This window comes from Mus caroli, unplaced genomic scaffold, assembly GCF_978045245.1.
Source record: "Mus caroli unplaced genomic scaffold, Mus_caroli_1 scaffold_7, whole genome shotgun sequence".
Taxonomy (NCBI): domain Eukaryota; kingdom Metazoa; phylum Chordata; class Mammalia; order Rodentia; family Muridae; genus Mus; species Mus caroli.
In genome coordinates this window covers 65,253,746-65,274,199 of record NW_028227262.1, presented here as the reverse complement: position 1 = coordinate 65,274,199, position 20,454 = coordinate 65,253,746, and the positions used below count along the sequence as shown (strand labels likewise).

Genomic DNA, 20,454 nt, shown 5'->3' with positions numbered 1-20,454 from the left:
AGGTCCTACCATCTCTCACTTCCTGTCTTTCCCTGCCAGGCATGCAAAGCTCAGGGCCCAGGAGGCTCAGATCAGGAGTGTTTCTTCTCTGGAGTGTGTGTGTGTGTGTGTGTGTGTGTGTGTGTGTGCACCCCAGGATGGACAGGGGCTCTGACTCATGATGACAGGATGCAACTGAGTCATTGGAGATTGAATTGTGATACACACACACACACACACACACACACACACATATGAAAAACTGGCCCATGGTGAATATTACAAGGTTAATTTCACGATTATAAAAAATAAAGAGAAGAAATGAGTACAGAGATGGCCCACCTGCCCTTTACTTCTGTTGATTCTAATTTTCTCTCACTATGTCTCCCTTCCTCTCTCTCTGTTCTCCTCCCATTTGAAGGTAAGCCATAACCATCACAGTTGTCTAGCCTGAATATCCCACGGCAGAGTTCTTAAGGTAGAGGCTATTTCTTTTCATAGCTGGGCACCATATTAACCTCAGTAGATATATTACATGGATGAACTTGATAGATAGACTCTATGCTTTAGAGCATCCTATTAACTGATCAAGAAATGCTTTTCCGAACAGTGCCCACCTCTCCCCCAGAACCAGATGCAGTCTAGAGTCCCAGGTCGAGTCATATTTCTTTAGCTTTCTAGTACTTTTTTTTTTAATTTTTGTTTGTTTGACTTTTTTTTCTTTTTTCTTTTTTTTAAGGACTTTCTTTCTATTTGTTTGTTTGTTTATTTATTTATTTATTTATTTATTTATTTATTTATTTATTTATTTATATGTAAGTACACTGCAGCTGTCCTCAGACACTCCAGAAGAGGGAGTCAGATCTCGTTAAGGATGGTTGTGAGCCACCATGTGGGTGCTAGGATTTGAACTCCTGACCTTCGGAAGAGCACTCGGGTGCTCTTATCCACTGAGCCACCTCACCAGCCCCTTGTTTGACTTTTTAATTGAGTCTCATTTGGCCCAGGATGGCCTCCAGCTTGCAGTGTCGCTGGGGTGACCTTGAGGCCCCAGTCTCCCTGCTTCCATCACCCAAGTGCTGTGGTATGTGCTGGCAAGGTCGGCTACCCTAGCCTTCTTTAATCCCACCGTCTTTATCTCTTGGAACAATTTATTTTTATTTGAAACATTTCTAATTAAAAAGATTCATATATTATATGTGTATGGGTGTTTGACTACATGTATATCTCTACCCATATCATACATGGGCCTGATGCCCACAGAGGTCAGAAGCGGGCATCAGGTCCCCTGGTACTGGCATTACTGATGGTTGTGTGGGTGCTGGGAATGAAGGCTGCTCTTTATTCTCCTTCCTTTGGAAACCATCGGATGCTTTCTCAGGATTAGATCACTGTATGCTGCTGAGGTGGTGTGTTTGTCTTAGGCTCTGGGGACAGGAGTGTCTCTCTGGGTATGTGACTCTCTGTGGCCTGGCCTGGTGCTGATTTCCCACTGGGTATTGCTGTGCATTCTTCCTCTTGGGGTTAAAGCCATGCTCTGGGCCCATGCACATGTGCTGCTCCTCAGAATGTCTCCCTCACCTAGCACCTGTGGTGTGTCTTCCCTGATCTGCCTTCCCAGGATGTGGCAAATGGTCTCCGGCACTCCTTTTGCTTACGGCTGACTGGCCTGAGGGGGCCTTCTTACCAACACCCCACTCTTGAAGTCACAGTGGGGTGCCAATTCTGAGGGACACACACAGATCTGTGAGCACACTGGGCTTTGTCGACCCGGGCTTTCCCTGGAGCTCACCCTGCCTCTGATCCTTTGTTTCCGTGTGTCTATCATGGAGGACATTCTGGAGGGAGGAGGAAGCCATTCTTTGACTAGGCTGTTTTGTTGAACTCCCACTGCTGGGCTACAGTCTCTCTGTGTCAGGGGTATATGTGTAAGTTGGAGGTTAATTTGGGGTATTAATCCTTAGGATTTTTCACCTTGTTCTTCAAGACAGGGGCCCCCTCATACTGGCTATGCTGGCTGTCCAGCAAGCTCTACCTCCCTGGCACTGGGGACACTATCATGCCTGGTTTCTTCTGTGGATACTAAGGATCAAACTCAGGTCCTCGTGCCCAGGCAGCACCGCTTTGCAAACTGAGCCATGCTCCCAGCCTATCCTGCATGGACTTCTGAGATTCATCCTTCTGAGATCCATCCCTTCAGAAGTCATAGGAGCCTCAGAGCCATTTAGTAAATGAGAATGTGCAGGGGACATCAAAAAAGCAAGCAGGGCAGGGAAAATGGAAGTGGAATTTACCCAGTTAGCAGTGCTTCAGGCCACACCCTGCCTGCTGGGGACCTTCCTTGCTGTCTCCAGGGACTGGCTACGCTGGGAGGGTCTGTTAGCTTGTTAGAGCATCAGAACACAGGAAAGCAGTGGGCAGGTGTGGCTTGTGCCTGCAGTACCAGCACTGAGGAGGCTGGCGTGGGCGGATCGTGAGTTCAGGGTCTGTTTGAGCTATGTAATAAAACCTTATCTCAAGTAAACAAAACAAAACGAAAATTATCAGAAAACAAAAGCATGATGAATATGGTTCAGAACTAAATGTTTTGCAGAGTTTTTGTATTTGCTTTGTTTTGAGTTGAATTAGATTAAATTAATAAGCTGTACCCTTCCCATGACTGACACGTTTGCGGGGTCTAGTGTGATATTTTGATCCAGTACTCTGACCTCACTGGGGCGATGAACAGTGCCCCCTCCTTATTGTGCCTGTGTATTTGGAGTTGTCAAGCCCCTCTCTTCTTGAGTCCTTCCTGTGGCCCCTCTCTTCTCAAGTCCCTCCTGTGCTATGGAGTTATTACATCCACGTGTGTTTAAGTACCTGTAATCCAGCCTGCCACTACCCTCTCCCCATCATACTACTAGTAATCACTCTTATACATTCCAGTCTCTTTTTTTCTAAGATGACCTTGAACTCCAAATGCCCCTGCCTGTACCTCCCAAGTGATGGGATTACAGGTCTGTACCACCATGTCTAGTTTCTATGGTGTTGGAGATCAAACTTAGGGCCACTAGCATGTGAGGCAAGCATGCTGCCCTCTGAGCCTATCTTCACAATCAATTTAAAAGATTATTTTAGATGTGTGGGCATTTTGCCTGTGTGTGTGTGTGTGTGTGTGTGTGTGTGTGCACTACCTGTGTACAAAGCCTATGGAGACAAAAAGAGGGTGCCACATCCCCTGGAACTGGAGTTATGAACAGTTGTTAACCATCATGTGGGTGCTAGGAAACCGAACCTAGGTCCTCTGCAGAAGCAGCAAGGGTTCTTAGCTGACGAGTCATCTCTCCAGCCTCCCACCATGATGGCTGAGCACCCACATATGAAAGGGAATAGTCATGATTTGTCTGCATCTATTTCAGTTAACATAGAACTCCCTAGGTGTATCTGTTTGGTGACATGATAGAATATTCATCTTCATGGCTGAGTAGCATTTCATTAATATAGCCAGAATGTTTATATGTATATATCACATTTAATTATGCATTCACCTATGGATGGGCAGCTAGGTGGATTGCATGCTTAGCTGTTGTAAACAAGTACAGGCAAGTGTGTCTTTTACACACTGGTATTTTTTTGGGATATATACCTGGAAATGTGATAGCTGGGTCCTACGACCGATCCGGTTTTAGATTCTTGAGGAACCTCCATATGGCTCTCCAAAAAAGCAGCCCTGATTTTTCATTCGGGTCTTGGCTTGGCATAGATGATTTCAGAGCTTTTATTGTCCAATCACCAAGATAGCCGTGAGCTTCCCTTTCCTTATGCAGGAGAAAGTATGATATAACCCTTGTATGGTTGTTTTAGCGCTTGACCAAGTCTTGAGAACTTTCTGTAGAAATATATTATTTTATGGCAGGATTTCATAGCACAGCTGTGCTGTGCTGTATCTATGCAGTCTTGGGTGGTGGATGGCTGGGTTGCTTTTGTGCTTTGTTCTCACAAACAGTGAATCAGTAAGACTCAATGTTTTTAAACAACATTGTTTCCATTTTTTCATATTTCATTAGCATAAACTTAGCGCCCCCTTCGCCCTCACACTGCTCAAGCCTGGCTTGGAGACTCCCACTCAGCATCTGTCTGACAGGACATTGACACTCGTGGGTGAATTAGGGAATCAACTCTTTCTTCCTTGGGGGAGATGTGTGTCTGTCAAGTCTCAGCTACTCTCCCTCCCCATGCCCATCTTGCCTTCTCTCTTCTGCTCCCATGTAACAGTGGTTCTGAAACAATGAAGCTAAGAGAACTGGCCAGAGGAGGAAGGCTGGAGGGCCTGTGGTGTAAAGGTGGGGCCAGGCCCACAGGGCCACTTCTGTCTGACTCCGAAGGCTCTGCCACACCCTGCTGGCTTCCACAGCCTTGGCCCTTGCAGGGTTCCAGGTCCCTCCTTGACTCACTGGAGTCTTGTTGATGCCACAGGGCACCTGTCAGACCACCGATTGGTGTCCATAGAACCTTGCTTAGCAGACACCTGGCCCTAGAGCTTTTATTTCGATGTCTGTCTTCAGACGGGACAGACCAGGGTTTGGGCTTTCGAGACTGGGTCCCTTGAATAAAGTTACAGGGAAATGGAATTTGGGGAGGGGCTTTAATGTCCTATTTCCTTTACAGATCGAAATGGATGAATTTGTGGTTTACTTCACAACTTGTGATGGAGCCTCAGACCTCATTAACCTCCATAAGTCTCAAGTCCCCTTCCCGCTGGGCTATGCTTCTACATCATTCACGCAGATGGGAGGCTCTGTCTCTCTGACTCTTCCAAGCTCGTCACCACAGCCTTCCCCTTGGGTCTTTGGACAGGTGGCCTCCAGCCCTTCTTCCTCAGGATATAGGGCAACCTGGTACTTTGGAGGGACTAGCCCTTGTTCCTCAGGGGGTACATTCAATGGCCCCCAAAGGGGTATCAGGGAGGAAATAGCAGTCACTCCTAGGCAGCTCTGGGGGGCAGCCGGAAGGGCTAGGGCTGGCAGAGGTGGAGCCGGCACTTCCTTCTGCATTTCCTGCCATTGTTCACCACCCCACTTCCTGGAATTCTCCCTGCTGTCTGGGAGAGCTTTGCCAGCGAGCCAGGCTCAGGTGGTCCACCTTTACCCTGGGCCTCTGGCTACGGCTCCTAAGACCAGCTTCAGCCACATTGAGCTATTGAGCTAGACTGCTGTTTGTTGTTACCTGTCTGCTGCTGGGCCTGGCCTTTCTGCTGCCAAGGCCAGAAGCCTCAACTGTAGACACTGTCTACATCTGCAGGCTCTCTGGGGCAGGTTGCTTGATCAAATCACTCTGGTCTGCTGCCAAGGATTCCCGTAAAGGACAGAGTGACTCTGATTTCTTATGTCACAGAGAATCTTGCTCTGAGGACACTCTGGTCACAATGCTGGGGACAAGTGCTATTCCCGTGATGGTCCTTAGGTCACACCTAACAAGAGCCCTTGTTTAGGAAGTCATAGCTCGAAGCTTCCTGTAGGACCTTTGTGGGACTTAAAAACCCTGTAATAACCTCCATTTACTCTTTCTTTAAAGAAATAAATGCCAAGCCAGGTGTGGCAATGCACCCCTTTAATCCCAGAACTCGGGAGGGAGAGGCAGTAGGATCTCTGTGAGTTCAAGGCCAGCTTGGTCTACAGGGTTGTGCAGTAAGACCCTGTCTCAAAAAAAAAAAAAAAAAGCCAAACCAAACAACCAAACCAACCAAACCCCCAAATAAAGAAATGTAAGAGGAGGGCTGAGGGATGGCTCAGTGATAAAAACGTGTCCTGTGTTAGTGTGAGGACCCAAGTTCAACTGAGCTTCTGTGATCCCAGTTTGTCTACAGGAACATGGGAGGGAGAGGCAGGAGATCCCCCCAGGAGTATAAAAGGCAGTTGGCATAGAGTATGGAACAGAAAAACAGTGAAGAGACCCTGCCTCAAATGAGGTAGGAGGTGAGAACCAACAACACAGCTGTCCTCTGCAACACACAGGCACACACACATGTTCACACCCACAAACATGTATATACATACACACAAACATGCATACACATCAACATAAACACACACACACATACACCCACATACACACAAACATGCACACACAAATACACATGCAAACATACTTACACAACCATACAAACACACACACATACATACGTATACAAACATATAAACACACACACAGTGTTTGTATTTCTAGCAAGGGAAATTGTAAGGTGACTGAGAACCTGCCTGCCTCAGAGGGTATAAACACATGTGTTTCATTGCCAGAGAGTTTAATAATTATTTATCACATAGGTTTACAAGTTGTTTGCTTACTTTTAATTCACTTGCTTCGTGTATATGTGGGAAGGATGAGCATGCACATGTGTGCTCTCCTGTGTGGAATGTGGAAGTCCACCGTGATATCATTCTCAGGAGGAACACTGGATTTTAACAAGTTTAAGTGCACAGTTCTGTGCAACCTTTGCACCCTATAGACCTCTTTCATCTTCCAAGCAGAAAACCTGAACCCATTAAATACAATTTTCTTCTTTCCTTCCCAACAGCTCCTGACAACCACCATTCTATTTTCTGTGCTTGTGAATCTGACTAGGGGCTTTGTACAAGAAGGATCAAATGGCATTTGCCCTTCTGTGTCTTCAGTCTAATTCTTCTTTATTATTTATGGACAGTCCTGGGGACTGAGCCTTGTAAATGCAAGGCAAGTGCTCTACTGTGGAGCTGCTGTCCAGCTGTGCCAAGACTTGTCCCAGGAGAAGTGTCACAAATTCCTGAATGCTGACTAACAATCCATGTACATGCACATTTCATCTTGTTTGTCCATCTACCTACCTGGTCTGGTTGCTCTTATTATTTATTTATTTATTTTAAAATTTAATTTCTTGTTTTATATGTTATGTAAATTGTGCTTGCATTCAAAATACCACTTGCATACCTTGGCCCTCGGAGGCCAGAAGAGGACATTGGAACCTCTGGAGTTGTAGTTACAGACAGTTGTAAACTTCCATGTGGGTGCTTGGAATCGAATTCGGGTCTCCCAGTAGAGCAACCAGAGCTCTTAATTCCTGAGCTATCTCTAGCTCCACCCCTACTCCACTGTCTTTAACCTTTTTTTTTTTTTTTTGGTTTTTAGAGACAGGATTTCTCTGTATAGCCCTGGCTGTCCTGGAACTCACTTTGTAGACCAGGCTGGCCTTGAACTCAGAAATCTGCCTGCCTCTGCCTCCCGAGTGCTCGTGTCTTTAACCTTTCAAAGACCACGTCTTGTGTCTCAACTTCATTATGTAACTGAGTATAACCTTGAACTCCTGATCCTCCTGCACTCTGATTACTGGGGTTATAAGTATGAACAACCTTGCCTGGCTTATATGATGCTAGGGATGAAACCCAGGGCTTTGAGCATGCTAGGCAGGTACTCTGCCAGTGGACACGGAGCGGGTCTCATTTTCTGATGTTTGAGGGTTTGCTGCTTGAATGTGTTGTATAGATGTCTGGAGTCAGAAGTGGGGCTAGAGATTGGGTTGCCTGTCTACGTTTAATGTTCCGTAGCATCCCCCTCCGTTCTCAGCAGCAGCATGCTGCTCACATTGCATCCGCAGTCAGGAAGCAGAGAGACATCAATGATGGTGCTCAGCTCACTTTTTCCTTTTTGTGCAGCAGGACCCCAACCCTTATAGTGGCGCTCCCCCTCTCAGTTAACTCAGTCTAGAAATGTCCTCACAGATCTATTCAGAAGTATGTCTACTGGATGACTCTGAATGCTGTCAAGTTGACAATCAACACTAACCGTTGCAAGTCCATCCCTGCCAACCTGACGCCTACACATATCCCTTTTAAGACAGAGCCTTCTACCTTGTCCCTATAGGCTCAGGATCTTCTCATAATGCATTCAGCACGACTTCAGAAGTCCACATAGTTTTTAGCACCATCCTAATGGAGATGAGATGGTGTCTTACTGGAGTAGCGTTTGTAAACCTAGCTCATTAGGTCAAGATTCAAATTTCACTCCATGGGTCTATTTAAACCCATACACACACTACTGTTACAGAGACCAGGACAAGGATGGTCTCTGATACTGGGCTAGCTTTATTCATTAGGAGAAATAAGAAAAAGCAATGCCAAATGTGTCCCCATAGCTGTCCCCAGGACCGATGAGGATTTGTGCTCTGATGGCTATCCGTAGTTTGGCTCCCAGGGAGCAAGCAGAGGCTGAAGCAGACTCCGATGACAGGTTTTAGGTGACACAGGCCACTTGCTGCCACCGCAGAGGCACAGAGTGAATCGTATGTGGTTAAGGACCCACAGAATAGGACTTATTCCTCTAGATCCTTTGAAAGGCCTTCCTCGGCCAGCCAGCCAGTGGGCCACTTTCCCAAGACCTCGTCTCTTGTCGGTGACAAGTGTGGTCTCATGTATGTGTGCTGGACGTCTGGTGAAGGGGTCTGTCTCCTAGACCAACACCTGTTTTTTCCCTGGGTATGAAGACAGAAAGGTGTCTTGCTTCTGATTTGTTAATTGGGGCTGTGCTTCCTGGGAAACTGGTGTAGACAGTCTGTGTGGTGGGTTCAGCCAGCTGAGGCATGGGGGCATCAAAGGTGTGAACTGGGAAAACTGCCTCTGTCCCCTGGTGATGCTAGCCTGGTTCATTAAGATCTGATGGCAGCACTAGGGGTGTGGCTCAGTTGAGAGAGTGCTTTGCAAAGCATTCGTAAGCCCTGGACCTGATCTCCAGCACTGTATAAACAGGGTGTGATGGGGAACACCTGCAATCCCAGCACTTGGGAGATAAAGGCAGGAGAGTCAGAAGTTCAGAATCATCTTCAGCTACATAGCCAGTTTGAGGTCAGCCTGGGCTACATGTGATCCTGTCTCTAAGTAAGCAAGTAAACAAATAAGTAAATAAGTAAATAAATAATCTGTCTGATGAGAATCTGCCCCTACCCAGGGCAACAGCATGGCTAGGCTTCTAAGGTCAGACAGAAAGAGGTTAAGGTTGAGTTTGGGGAAGGGAAGGGCAGGCATCTCTGATCTCTCTCTTCTCCTTAAGATGGTACCATGGGAACTATCTTACATGGGTACATACTACAATGGGAACTATCTTACATGGGTATATGCTACCAAGGGACTATCTCACACGAGTACATGTTACTATGGGATCCATCTTACATGGGTACATGCTATCATGAGAGCATCTCACATGGGTACATGTTACCATGAGAACCATCTTACCTACTACATGGCATTCATGGTACTATGGGTACAGAGAAACCTTAAAGGGCTCTGAAGGAACTGGGCGTTGGAGGAGGTAAGAGACGAGCCAGGCACATAAGGCTGGTTCTCACCCTTGGACTTTTTTGTCTTCCCAGGTTCCTGGGGGAAGCCAAGATCCCACTCCAGGAGGTCCTTGCCACCCCCAGCCTCTCTGCCAGCTTCAACGCACCTCTGCTGGACTCCAAGCAGCAACCCACGGGGGTAAATGTCTGCATGTCTCTGTTCATAGCCAGCTTTTGTTTGGGGCTCTGTGTCTTATGCCAGAGGCCAGCTCCTGGGAGCCAAGCCTGGCTTTCCTTGGCTATAGGTTAGGGTGCTAGAAAAGATACATGATTGGGACCTGCAAGGCTCAATGAGGCCTGCCACACCTCTACTTGGCTACTTCTGAGTCTAGCCCACTTGGTCACCTCCTGTCCTGTGTTCTAGTCAGCCTTGAGTGGCTTCCTTAGCCTGCCTGGCAGACTGCCCTTCTTCATTACCAGCTCCATTCTCCAGATATGGAATATCTGAGTCATCTGGGTCACAGGTCACCAGGGGAGGGAGGCAGACAACTCTCCCATGCCCACCTGGGGCCAGTCAAGACCCCTTCCTTTTCCTCTCTCGTTGGTCTAGCCCATCCCCCAGCTTCCCCATTCTCTCCTAGTCTGCACAAACCATTCCCAGTCCTCCTTGCTGGCCTCCTGTTATTTTTAGTGGTCTAAATATACCCTTCAGGGTTCTTTCTTCCTGTTCACTAGGATTCTGGGTCTGTCTACATGACAGGATGCCACTGCTGAACCTGACATACTTCTTCCCAGTGAAGCCTGCAGGGTTGTGGGCTGTCAGTCCTCATAGACAGGCTGTGCGTGCGTGCATGTGTGTGTGTGTGTGTGTGTGCGCGCGCGCGTGTGTGCGTTCATGCGTGTGTGCACGTGTGCATGCATGTATGTATGTATTTGAGCCTTTGACTGGTTAGGAAAGTCAAGTTGGGACTAATTTGGGCTAGGCTGAATGAGACCATACTGGGTTCTTACTGGGAAAAGAGAGCCGCTGGGGTTGCTTCCATGCAGTGTTTTCTGAAACGGTCTCAGTCACCTCCGGTGTCACCTGTTGCCTCCTCTTTGAGCTCTGCAGTCAGCTACATTAGTCTAGGAAGCCTCCAGTGGCATTTGAAGCTGACTCTTCTTGGACCCTGAGGAGACTCCTAGCTGTCTCTGCAGCCTGGTGCACCGAGCAGCTAGAGATATCAAGGTTTCTGTCAAGAGCAGCCCTTGGAGTCAAGAGACCTGTCTGGTGCTTTCCTGTTACCCTCCAGGTTGAAGCAGCTTCCTCCCTGTAGCCTTCAACCAAAGGCTCTTACTTCCCTGCCAAGATCTCTGCTCCTTTACTCCAACCTAAGACACTGATGTTTTCCACACTTCCTCCCTCCAAACTCACTGTGCCCTGGGATGGAACCTTTCAGCCTGGTTTCTGCAAACTTCATACCGGGCTGAGGAAGGCTGGAAATGATCTGCAGTCCCTGCCCTTGGCCTGGCTTTCATATTCTGTTTGCACTTCATGCTCACAAGCTGAGAACCTGCAGCCTCCTCTCCATTGCCCCGAGACCCCAGGCTGCCCGTGGAGCCTGACCATCCTTCACAATGACTCTAAGTTGAATACATGAGAGCCAGGATGTGGTGAATGGGAGAGAAGGGCTGGGCCCTGCTCAGTGAGCCACCTGCTAAGTCTGCACAGAGGTGGGGAGAGGCATGAGTGGCAGGGAGAGGTTAGCAGCTCACCTTGCGGCCTGGAATGCAGTCCTCACTCCCTGGAGAAGGTCCTGGAGCAGATTTCCATCTCTCTTACTTGTATCCCCCTGCAGTTCCGGTACAGCACAGGCAGGTGGGAAGAACCTCTGAGCTGGGGGTTCCTGCTAGGACCTGTGCTGCTGGGCAGAAGCCTTTTGCTTCTGGGGGACATCCCCAGTGTCCCTAGCACTTTTAGCCTCCACCAGGTACACAATATCTTTTTTTTTTTTAAAGTGAGTGCTTAAATTAATGGAAGAGTGGACATGCAAAATACACCAGGCAGGGTTATCATTCTCTGTTGTCAGATGTGAGTTGGGCTGGACTGGCCCAAGCAGGCATCCCTCCCAGGGCATGGCTCCAAGGGTCCTTGATTTAATTCTTCGCTGCTGTCATCTTTAAGTTCTAGACAACATTGTAATAAATGCCTTTATATTCCATTTTGCACCAGGTCTGACCCTGGAAGTACTGTGATGGGTATAAGCGTTGTTTGGCTCCACTGAGTTCAGATCCTGTGGCAAAAGCAGAGGCAATCCTCCCCCACCACCAGGGGGTCCCTGTGTAGCCAGGGTCTCTCTGTGTAGCCCTGGCTGTCCTGGAACTCAATATGTAGATCAGGCTGGCCTCAAACTCAAAGAGATCTGCCTGCCTCTGCCTCCCTAGTACTGGGCTTAAAGGTGTGCATCACCACCTTGGCAGACTCAAATCTTTTATTTTGAAATGGTTTAAGTGTAGAAGCAGGGCTGGAGAGCTGCCCCAGTCAGCTTGCCTTGCAATCCCGAGGTCCTGAGTTTCAATCCCCAAAACAAATCTGAATGAGATAGGTGTGGTGGGACAGTAATCTCAGCATGGGGAAGGTGGAGCCAGGTGGATCCCTGGAGCTCACTGAGCAGTTAGCTGAGCCTAATGGGTGAACCCCAGGCAAATGAGAGAAACAAGATTGATGGATCCTGAGGCCTGATACCTTAGAATGACTTTGACCTACACACACACACACATACACACCCCACACTCACACACACACACACACCATACACTCACACTCACACACACACACACACACACACACACACACTCACACCCCACAACTACCATCACCACCACCACCACCACCACCAAAGAAGCTGGTTTGATGGTTTATACCTGTAATTCCAGCACTGGGGAGCCTGAAGCAGGATAACTCTATGAATTGGAGGCTAGCCTAGAAGACTTAGTGAAACCAAGGCCAGCACAGAATACAGAGGAACATAGTGAGAGATTCTGTCAGAGAGTGGGAGAGAGAACCTTCTCAGAGTAGTCCAAACCACTCTGTGTCCTGAGACCACGTCACCACCGCCTAGCCATCTCCCTGGATGCCGGAGTGTGTATTTTGAGTGAAAGGCCTTCTCCGTAGCATCTCTTTCAAAGAGATGAAAGCGATATCGAGGTAGAGCTCATCTGACTCACAGACCTCCTGGAGGCTTTTCAGTTGTGTGTGTTGTTCTTATGTGTGTGCACACAGCAATGGAGGCCAAAGGTTGAGGTCCTTCACCCTCTATCTGATCTTTCGAGTCAGGGTCTCTGGCTGAATCTGGAGATCATGGATGTGGCTGGAGGACGAATGGGCTTCAGGGGTCTGTTGCCTCCACCCCACCGATGCAGTGGTAATATGGGCGTGTGCACCAGACCTGCTTTACGTGACGCTGGGGTTGAACCCAGGGTTTCATGCATGTTATTGGGACCTGGACCTTACTTAGTCTTCTGGAAGACCAGCAAGGGCTCTTAACCTCTGAGCCATTTTCCCCAGCTCCTTACTGTCCCTTCGATGTGTTTCTGTAGTTTATTGAGACTTTCCTGGAACAAAAAGATAGTCTAGGATTATCTTGTACAATTACTTATTTCTCCAAAGAGCCCCAGTGGTTCATCAGTCATAGGAAGGAGGGCACTGGGGTCTACCTATTAATATCACGTGGCGACACCTGGTGGTAGCTTCTAACCATGCAGGGCCAGTTACATCCAAGCCTTGAATGTGGTATTAAAGGGGTGCTGGGGTCGCCTCTGGGTTCCTTCCTCAGTGTTCTGAGCCTGAATTGTTGCCGGCGCTGCCTTTGTTAGTCTGTTTTCCCTCCTTGGTCCCCAGTCTGGAGGATGCAAGCCTGAGATACAGTGGTAGCTGGCATCTTCTCAACCGCAGGGCAGGGTTTGCCTCGGGAGTCTGGGAGTCCTCCTTACTCCCGATGTCTCTGCTATTATGGCCACTATTCCCTGCTAGGCTGCTCAGATGAAGATTACGGTGGCAAACATTTGTAAAGGATTTGCCAAAATTGTGGAAAATGCTTTCTGTCTAATACGGAGCTAACGACTTGTTTAAAAGATGGAGGTGGAGGGGCTGGAAAGATGGCCAAGTGGTTAAGAGCACTGTCTGCTCTTCCAGGGAACCTAGGTTTGATTCCCACTACTGACATGGCAACTCACAACTATCAGTAACTCCAGTCCCAGTGTGAGCACTGAACACTCAGAGTGCACAGACATACACACAGGCAAAACAGCTATATATATAAAATAAATAAAAAAAAAAGGAGCAACAAAGGAGACAACCGAGAAGAGCAGCTGGTTTCCATGGACACCACTGACCCCAGCATGCTCACTTTCCCCAGCTTTGCTTGGGACCTGCAGGGTCTTGGTCTTGTGTTGGAAGCTCGGTTCCCACTGTGGCACTGAGAGGTGTGTGTGTGTGTGTGTGTGTGTACCTTTCTTAGGAAGATAGAGGAGATTATATCCACATAGAAGAACGGAAGGACACTGACAACTTCTGTTGCGTTATTTTCCCTCCTAGAGTTGTCTTAGTTCCTTTTTCTGGTGCTGATAAAAGACTCTGACAAAAGCAATTGGAATGGCGCCGCCCACTTCAATGGTGCATCTTTGCACCTGAATCAACCTAATCAGCAGAGTCCCTCTCAGACACGCCCTGAGTGGCAATAGCCACTCCCAGGAGTGCTTAAGGCTTGTCTCCTAGGTGATGTCGAACTCAGAAATCCGCCTGCCTCTGCCTCCGGAGTGCTGGGATTAAAGGCGTGAGCCACCACGCCTGGCGGTTTTGTACGTTCTTAAGTGGAGCACTTATTATTTGTATCTGGGGTGGGTCGTAGGTGAGAGATAAGTTCTTGTATATACAGGCTGTGCTTGAACTCCTTATATAGCCGAGGATGACCCTGAACTCCCGGGCTCTCCAGCTCCACCTCCCAAGTCCAGGTACTGCAGGTGTCTAACCACCACACCCTGCTTTTACTTGGGCTTTCCCAAAAAGTTTTCCTTTGACCCTGGGAGAGACTCTGACGGATCTCTGGTGGACTCAAACTGCCAGGGTGGAGTCCTGTGAGTGTCTGGCTTCCCTTGGACTCAGATCCACCTCTTGCTATGGAAAGTGGAGTTGCCAGGGAGGAGGTGAAGTGTGACCCCAGGTAGCCTTCCCTGCCCACATGAAAAGTGTGGCCACTGTCTCTCCTCTTGTCTGAAGACATGGTAATGGCAGGGCTTCCAGGAGGGGGGAGGGGAAGAAGGTGAGTGGCCCCCGTGGGCTTCTTAAGTGTAAATTACAGCTAGAGGAGAACCAAGCTGAACTGTCTGCATGGGGTGGGGCTTGGTGAGCAGAAAAGTGAGGGACGTCTTCCAAGAACTAGACAAATCCTGTAGGAGAGGTGGCATCCTTCATCCAATGTCAGCCTCATGAGACCTGTTGCCCTGGTGACCTTCTTTAACAGGCTGGAAACAGCTTGAGTGAGGTTACACAACTTGTCCAATGTCACACAGCTCCTGAATGGGGACACCCACCCCAAGACGATGCATGGGAACCTGCCTGGCTATGCTTACAGGTTCCTGGGTGGCTTCACTACAGCTTCCTGACCCAGTCAGAGCCAATGGGCTTGGAGAGGGATGGGAGACTAGAGAGGACACCAGAGGGAGGGTGTCGTTTCTCCTTTATACTTAACCTGTTACCGACTCATCTCTTCTAGGCCTCTCTGGTCCTGCAGGTGTCCTACACGCCACCCCCAGGAGCTGTGCCCCTGTTCCCACCGCCTGCTTCTCTAGCACCCTCCCCAACACTGCCTGACATGGATCTGGTGCCTGGTGAGGAACCCACCCACCATTTCATAGGGCATGGTCCCTGGAAGGTGGCCAGCACCGAGACAGGTTGTGGGTGGGTAGGAAAGGAGAGGTGGAGATGGCTCCCATTAGGCTCCCCAAATCTCAGATGTCTGGGAAGGGCGGGGTCCAACCTGTACTCTCCATTCCCTAGCTCTGGAGACTAGGGTGAGACCTGAGGCTTGGTGCTTCCCTAAGCGGTGATACAATGTTACAAAAGAGCTACTCACCCCACCCCACCTCCAACCCCTGAAAAGAATTTTGAGCCAAAGTTAGGGAACGGGAGTTTATATCTTGTCTTTGATACTGAGTAGCTGTGTGGCTTTGGGATGGTCGTTCTGGGCACAGGGATGATCATACATGAAGTGAGCAGACAGGCTAAGTAGGCTATGTCCTGTGCCTGCTTTAAGCTTCTGCTAGGCTTGCCAAGTAAAGATGCAGGCCAAGGAGGCTGATTTGCTGGTGGTGCTTGGGAAAGTTGGCCTGACCACTAGGCAGTGTGGGTAGAAAGCAGCTGAGACCGGGCAGCTCATTTGCTTAGGGGAAGATTCTAGAGTTTATCTTCTGGTGAAGGAGGTGTGGTGGGGGCGGGGTGGGTGGGTGGAGAAGCAAGTTATAAAATCCTGAGAAGGCTTTGCCCTCCCTGGGTACGCCTGTCTTGTTGGCCAGCTCTGTGTGGGTTTCTGTGGAGAGGGAGGATGAGGGAAGTTTCGTTGGCTTAGCACATCCAGACCTGGGAATCCTGAGCTGGGGAGACATAGCTAAGCTATAGGCTCAGGGAGGAAAGGGGGTGCTGGGGAGGGCAGGTGGGTAGATGTCCCCAGATGCTCTGGGCTTGATCAACAAAAGGAGGCTCCCAGCTCTGCCTGGTTGGGCAAGGGACCGTCACCTCTGAGCATGGTACCCAGGCTGAGTGGATAAGCTTATGAGAGGTGAGGGTGGGCCTGGGGAAGGTGGGCCTCTCTCATCCCAGCTCCCTCCCAACCTTCCCCTCTTGGGCTACGCCCTGATGCATGCCAGGTGGGGGACAGAGCCGGGCCGAGACTTGGTCCCTGCTCAGTGACAGCACCATGGACACGAGATACTCTGGGAAGAAGTGGCCGGTCCCCACGGGTGAGACGCAGCCAGACCCTACCACCTGTAACTGTCTCACCTGGCAAGGTGGCCAGAAGGGCCTGTCTGTTAGGGCTGGGGTGGGTGGGTCAGGGCCATCCTCCTTCTTCTTCTTGCTGACTAACTGACTACTTATTGACTGTTTTCCAGGGCCAGCTGTGGCAGCTGCCCTTCTTTGATTTCATCCATCTTGGGTATGGGTGGGCTTAGGGTGTGGTATTGAAGCATGCACGCTCTTTGGTCTTCCCCCTGTTGGACTGAGACCTCAGGGCAGGACCAAAGGTGCACAGTGCTCAAGAGGGACCTGTGCCCACAGACACAGGAGGGGAGGAAGACACCGAGGACCAGGGCCTGACTGGAGATGAAGCTGAGCCGTTCCTGGATCAGAGTGCTGCTGTGGGCCCAGGGGGACCGACCACACCCAGGAAGCCACCTTCCCACCCTCCTCCCCACTATCCAGGGGCGAAAAGAAAAAGAAGCTCTGCCCCGCCTAGAAAGCTGCTGTCAGACAAGCCACAGGACTTCCAGGTGATAGTGGAGGGACTGTCTCTATAATTCATCAGCAATCACTAGTGTTCTGTGTCTGGCTGGGTTGTCTAGCCTCAGGACAATGCGCTGGCGTTCCGGAGGCCTCCCATGAAGGAGTTAGGCTGTCCTGGACCCTGACAGCTGAATTGAAAGTTTGTGTTTTGGGAGCTCACAGCATGCCTCTGCCCAGTCCCAAGGAGTTGGATAAAAGATCAGCCTAGCCTACATCTCCTTTGTTGTGGTAACTGGCCTTTGTCCTAGGACCAGCTCCTTGCTCTTTAGGGTCCGCATGCCCCAGCAGGTCCTCCAACAGCAGCAGCGGAGTCCTCTGAACTTTTCCAAAAATCAGTGACTGTTTAATTATTTATTGAGTGTGTTAGCATGGAGTGAACAAATGCCACTGTGAGAGATCACTGTGTGAAGGACAGAGGAAAACTTGTGAGAGTTGGTTCTTTTTTTTTCCACCGTGTAGATCCTGGGGTGTAAACTCAGACTATCGAACTCGGCAGCAAGTGCCTTTTCCCACAGAGTCACCTTGCTGGCCTATTGTTTAAAAACTTTAAAATTACATTTATATTCATATGCGATGTTTCTGTGTGTATGCACATGTGTGTGCCACAACTCTGGAATTTTCTAGATGCAAAGGAAAGCTTGGTGGGAAGTGTGGATTTTTTTGTTTTGTTTTGTTTTGTTTTGTTTTGTTTTGTTTTGTTTTGTTTTGTTTTGAGACAGGATTTCTCTGTGTAGCCCTGGCTGTCCTGGAACTCACTCTGTAGACCAGGCTGGCCTCGAACTCAGAAGTCCACTTGCCTCTGTCTCCCGAGTGTTGGGATTAAAGGCATGTGCAACCACGCCCGGCATGTGGATGTTTTTATAGTGCTCTTTCTAGAATCTTTGTATAGCTCTCCCTAAAGTTGTCAGTGAGCTGGTCTTGGGGTTTCTGAGTGCTGGAACTCACTCTGTAGACTAGGCTAGCCTCGAACTCAGAAATCTACTTGCCTCTGCCTCCTGAGTGCTGGACTGTGCCACCACTGCCCGACTGGGTTTCTGAGTCTTGGAGCCAGCAAGTGGTCTCTTTTCTCTCTCTCATTTGCTTATCCCTTCTCCTGGCTTTCAGATCAGAGTCCAGGTGATAGAGGGGCGTCAGCTGCCTGGGGTGAATATTAAGCCTGTGGTCAAGGTCACAGCTGCTGGGCAGACCAAGCGGACTCGGATTCAGAAGGGAAATAGCCCGCTCTTCAATGAGGTGAGTGACCTCAGGCATCAGGCAGAACATTGACAGCCCGTGAGAATGGTTCTCAGGAGAACAAATACCATGGCATTCATCCAAGGATGTGCTCCTGGGGCACCAACTTGGTGTGTGAGAGCCAAGACCAGTGTAGATGATCAGAGAACATGGAGAGCTCCCCTCCCCACAATCTCAGGATCCTTGTCCTTGAAATGCTAACCTCTGCAAGGAAGAGATGGGACAGCCCAGCTTGTGAGAGTCCTAGACTTTGGCACTGGGCAGCTGAGCTCCACCAGCCTCCTCAACTCAGGCTCCAACACTGGTGGGTGGCCACACCCCTCCACCTAGCCTGAGCATCAGAGACACTGATTATCCATTCCTCTTCTCTGTTCTGGACCAACAGACTCTTTTCTTCAACGTATTTGACTCTCCCTTGGAGCTGTTTGATGAGCCCATCTTCATCACGGTAGGTCTCAGATGTTCTCCGTGGCTGGTGGGTACGAATGCTAACCGGCAACAGTAGGATGTGATCGCCAGAGACATGTCTGTCATTGTGTCTGAAAGCCCGTGTATGTGTCTGGGAGAGAGAGGTGGGTTGAAGCTTGACTCTGGGTGATTGAAGGACTCACAAAACCTCTGCCAGTGGCAGGAAAATGCCCAGGTGCCCAGGTGCCTGGTTTTAGGTTGCTTTCTCTGTCTATGCTGTGGCTTCAGATTCCGCCCTGCTGCTGAGGATGGGTGTGCACTAGATGTGTGGGTCCCACCTCTGCTGTGTGCCCACATGATTCTGCACATGCTGTGTGATTTCCCTGTGCCGTTGTCCCCTTATTTGTGAGGTGGGGACCATGTTGGCATCTATTCACAGGGGTTTGCGAAGTGAAACATTGCTTAGTAGCATCTCTGGAATGGAGACAGTGCCAGCTGCTGGCTGTTGTCGTCTGGGAGGGACCTGGCCAGAGCCGCACTCTCACGGGATCTTTCCTTTCAGGTGGTGGACTCACGCTCCCTTAGGACAGATGCCCTCCTTGGCGAGTTCCGGGTAATTGTTTGTCTACTTGGAAGTAGTTAGTTTGGACTTCCCCCTCAGGGGCAGGCTGTGCTGGAAAACCTAGTTTCAGACCACCTCCCTAAAAACTCCGTAAAATCTCCCAACTCAGGAAACCTCTCACCAAAGGTAGAACTATAAAGCACTTATTATCTACCGGAGACAGAATTCTTATCTTACAGTTCAGGCTGACCTCAAATTTACGATGATCCTGCTGTCTCAGCCCCCTGCATGCTGGAAGTACCGTGGGCTGGGCTCATGTCTGGGCTCACTTTTACTATTGAGTTTGCCAGGAGGGGATGTGTGTCATAGGCAATCTCTGGGACTAGACAGGCAGAAGGAAGCCAAAGTGGGTGGGGCACGCATTTCCTATCACATGCTTGTAGTTAGGGCAGAGGCTGGAGAGCAAGCATCTCAACCCGCAACCCCCAACCCAGGCACAGAGTCGCTCCTGGGTTCCTGTGGTCATCTATGTGAGTTAGTTTTCTTTATTCAGAGGAAAAAAGCCTCAAAACTTTGGCCTCTATGACATGTTGTTTGGCATCCTGGAGCTTGGAACCCCCCAAGGTCAGACTCCTACATCTCTGGTTTTCTTCCATAACCACCTTTTGGAGGTGGAGCCTGGGTCCTTGAATGGTACCCCACAGCTTCATGCTTACGGCTCAACAAGCTGGAGAAAGTTCTTATACTTTTCCATTTTCCTGAGGTAGGGGTATGACAGAAAGAGGGAGTAGACTTACCCTTGTCTCCACCAGAGTGAATTAACACTCCCCATTTTAAGTTTCCCTCTGTCCCTGCACCCTGGAACAGAAGCAGCCCTCACTCATTTTTGGCTATCTTGTGTGACTTGGTTACTTTCTATTGCTGTGATAAGACAGTGTGACCAAGGCAACCTGTATAAGAAAGCATTTCTTTTGGGGCTCACGGTTCCAGAGGGTTGCTTCATGACCATCATGGCGGGGAGCATGGCAGCAGGCAGGCAGGCAGGGTGATGGAGCAGTAGCTGAGAGCTTACATCCGACTCATGAGCATGAGGCGGAGAGAGCTAACGGGGATGGCCTGAGCTTTTGAAACCTCAAATTCCACCCCAGTGACACACCTCCTTCAACAAAGCCACGCCTTCCCAAGCAATCCCACAAACTGTGGACCAAAGTATTCAAATATCTGCACCTGAGGGGCTGTTCTCATTCAAACCACCACATGATATGAGATGGTGCTCTGCCCCCTGACCCAGTCTTCTCTGTGGGTCTGGAGTGGAGTTCTCATATGCACTCGGGAGAGGGGCTTTCACCTGTTTACTTTACCTGGTGGCCAGAAGTGGGCAATGGGTTGTCCACTTCTAAATTACTGAGTCCTGGAGACTACTCCAGGGTGGATTTAACAGATCTCTACATACTG

General features: G+C 49.4%; 1 protein-coding gene across 16 annotated transcripts in view; it reads left to right on the top strand.

Annotated features, from left to right (window-relative positions):
* The window catches only part of Dysf (dysferlin), a 201,616-nt gene that overhangs the window by 40,617 nt on the left and 140,545 nt on the right, over nt 1–20,454 (top strand). For 8 of the 16 annotated variants that reach the window (XM_021164299.3, XM_085840480.1, XM_021164303.3 and 5 more), the window contains exons 4-10: nt 9,353–9,458; nt 15,013–15,127; nt 16,163–16,255; nt 16,572–16,783; nt 17,901–18,029; nt 18,415–18,477; nt 19,000–19,050. In XM_021164299.3, coding sequence (XP_021019958.1) covers nt 9,353–9,458; nt 15,013–15,127; nt 16,163–16,255; nt 16,572–16,783; nt 17,901–18,029; nt 18,415–18,477; nt 19,000–19,050 — 769 coding nt within the window. The remainder of the gene's footprint in view (nt 1–9,352; nt 9,459–15,012; nt 15,128–16,162; nt 16,256–16,571; nt 16,784–17,900; nt 18,030–18,414; nt 18,478–18,999; nt 19,051–20,454) is intronic. The other 8 variants (XM_021164311.3, XM_021164307.3, XM_021164310.3 and 5 more) reach the window with 1 other exon arrangement.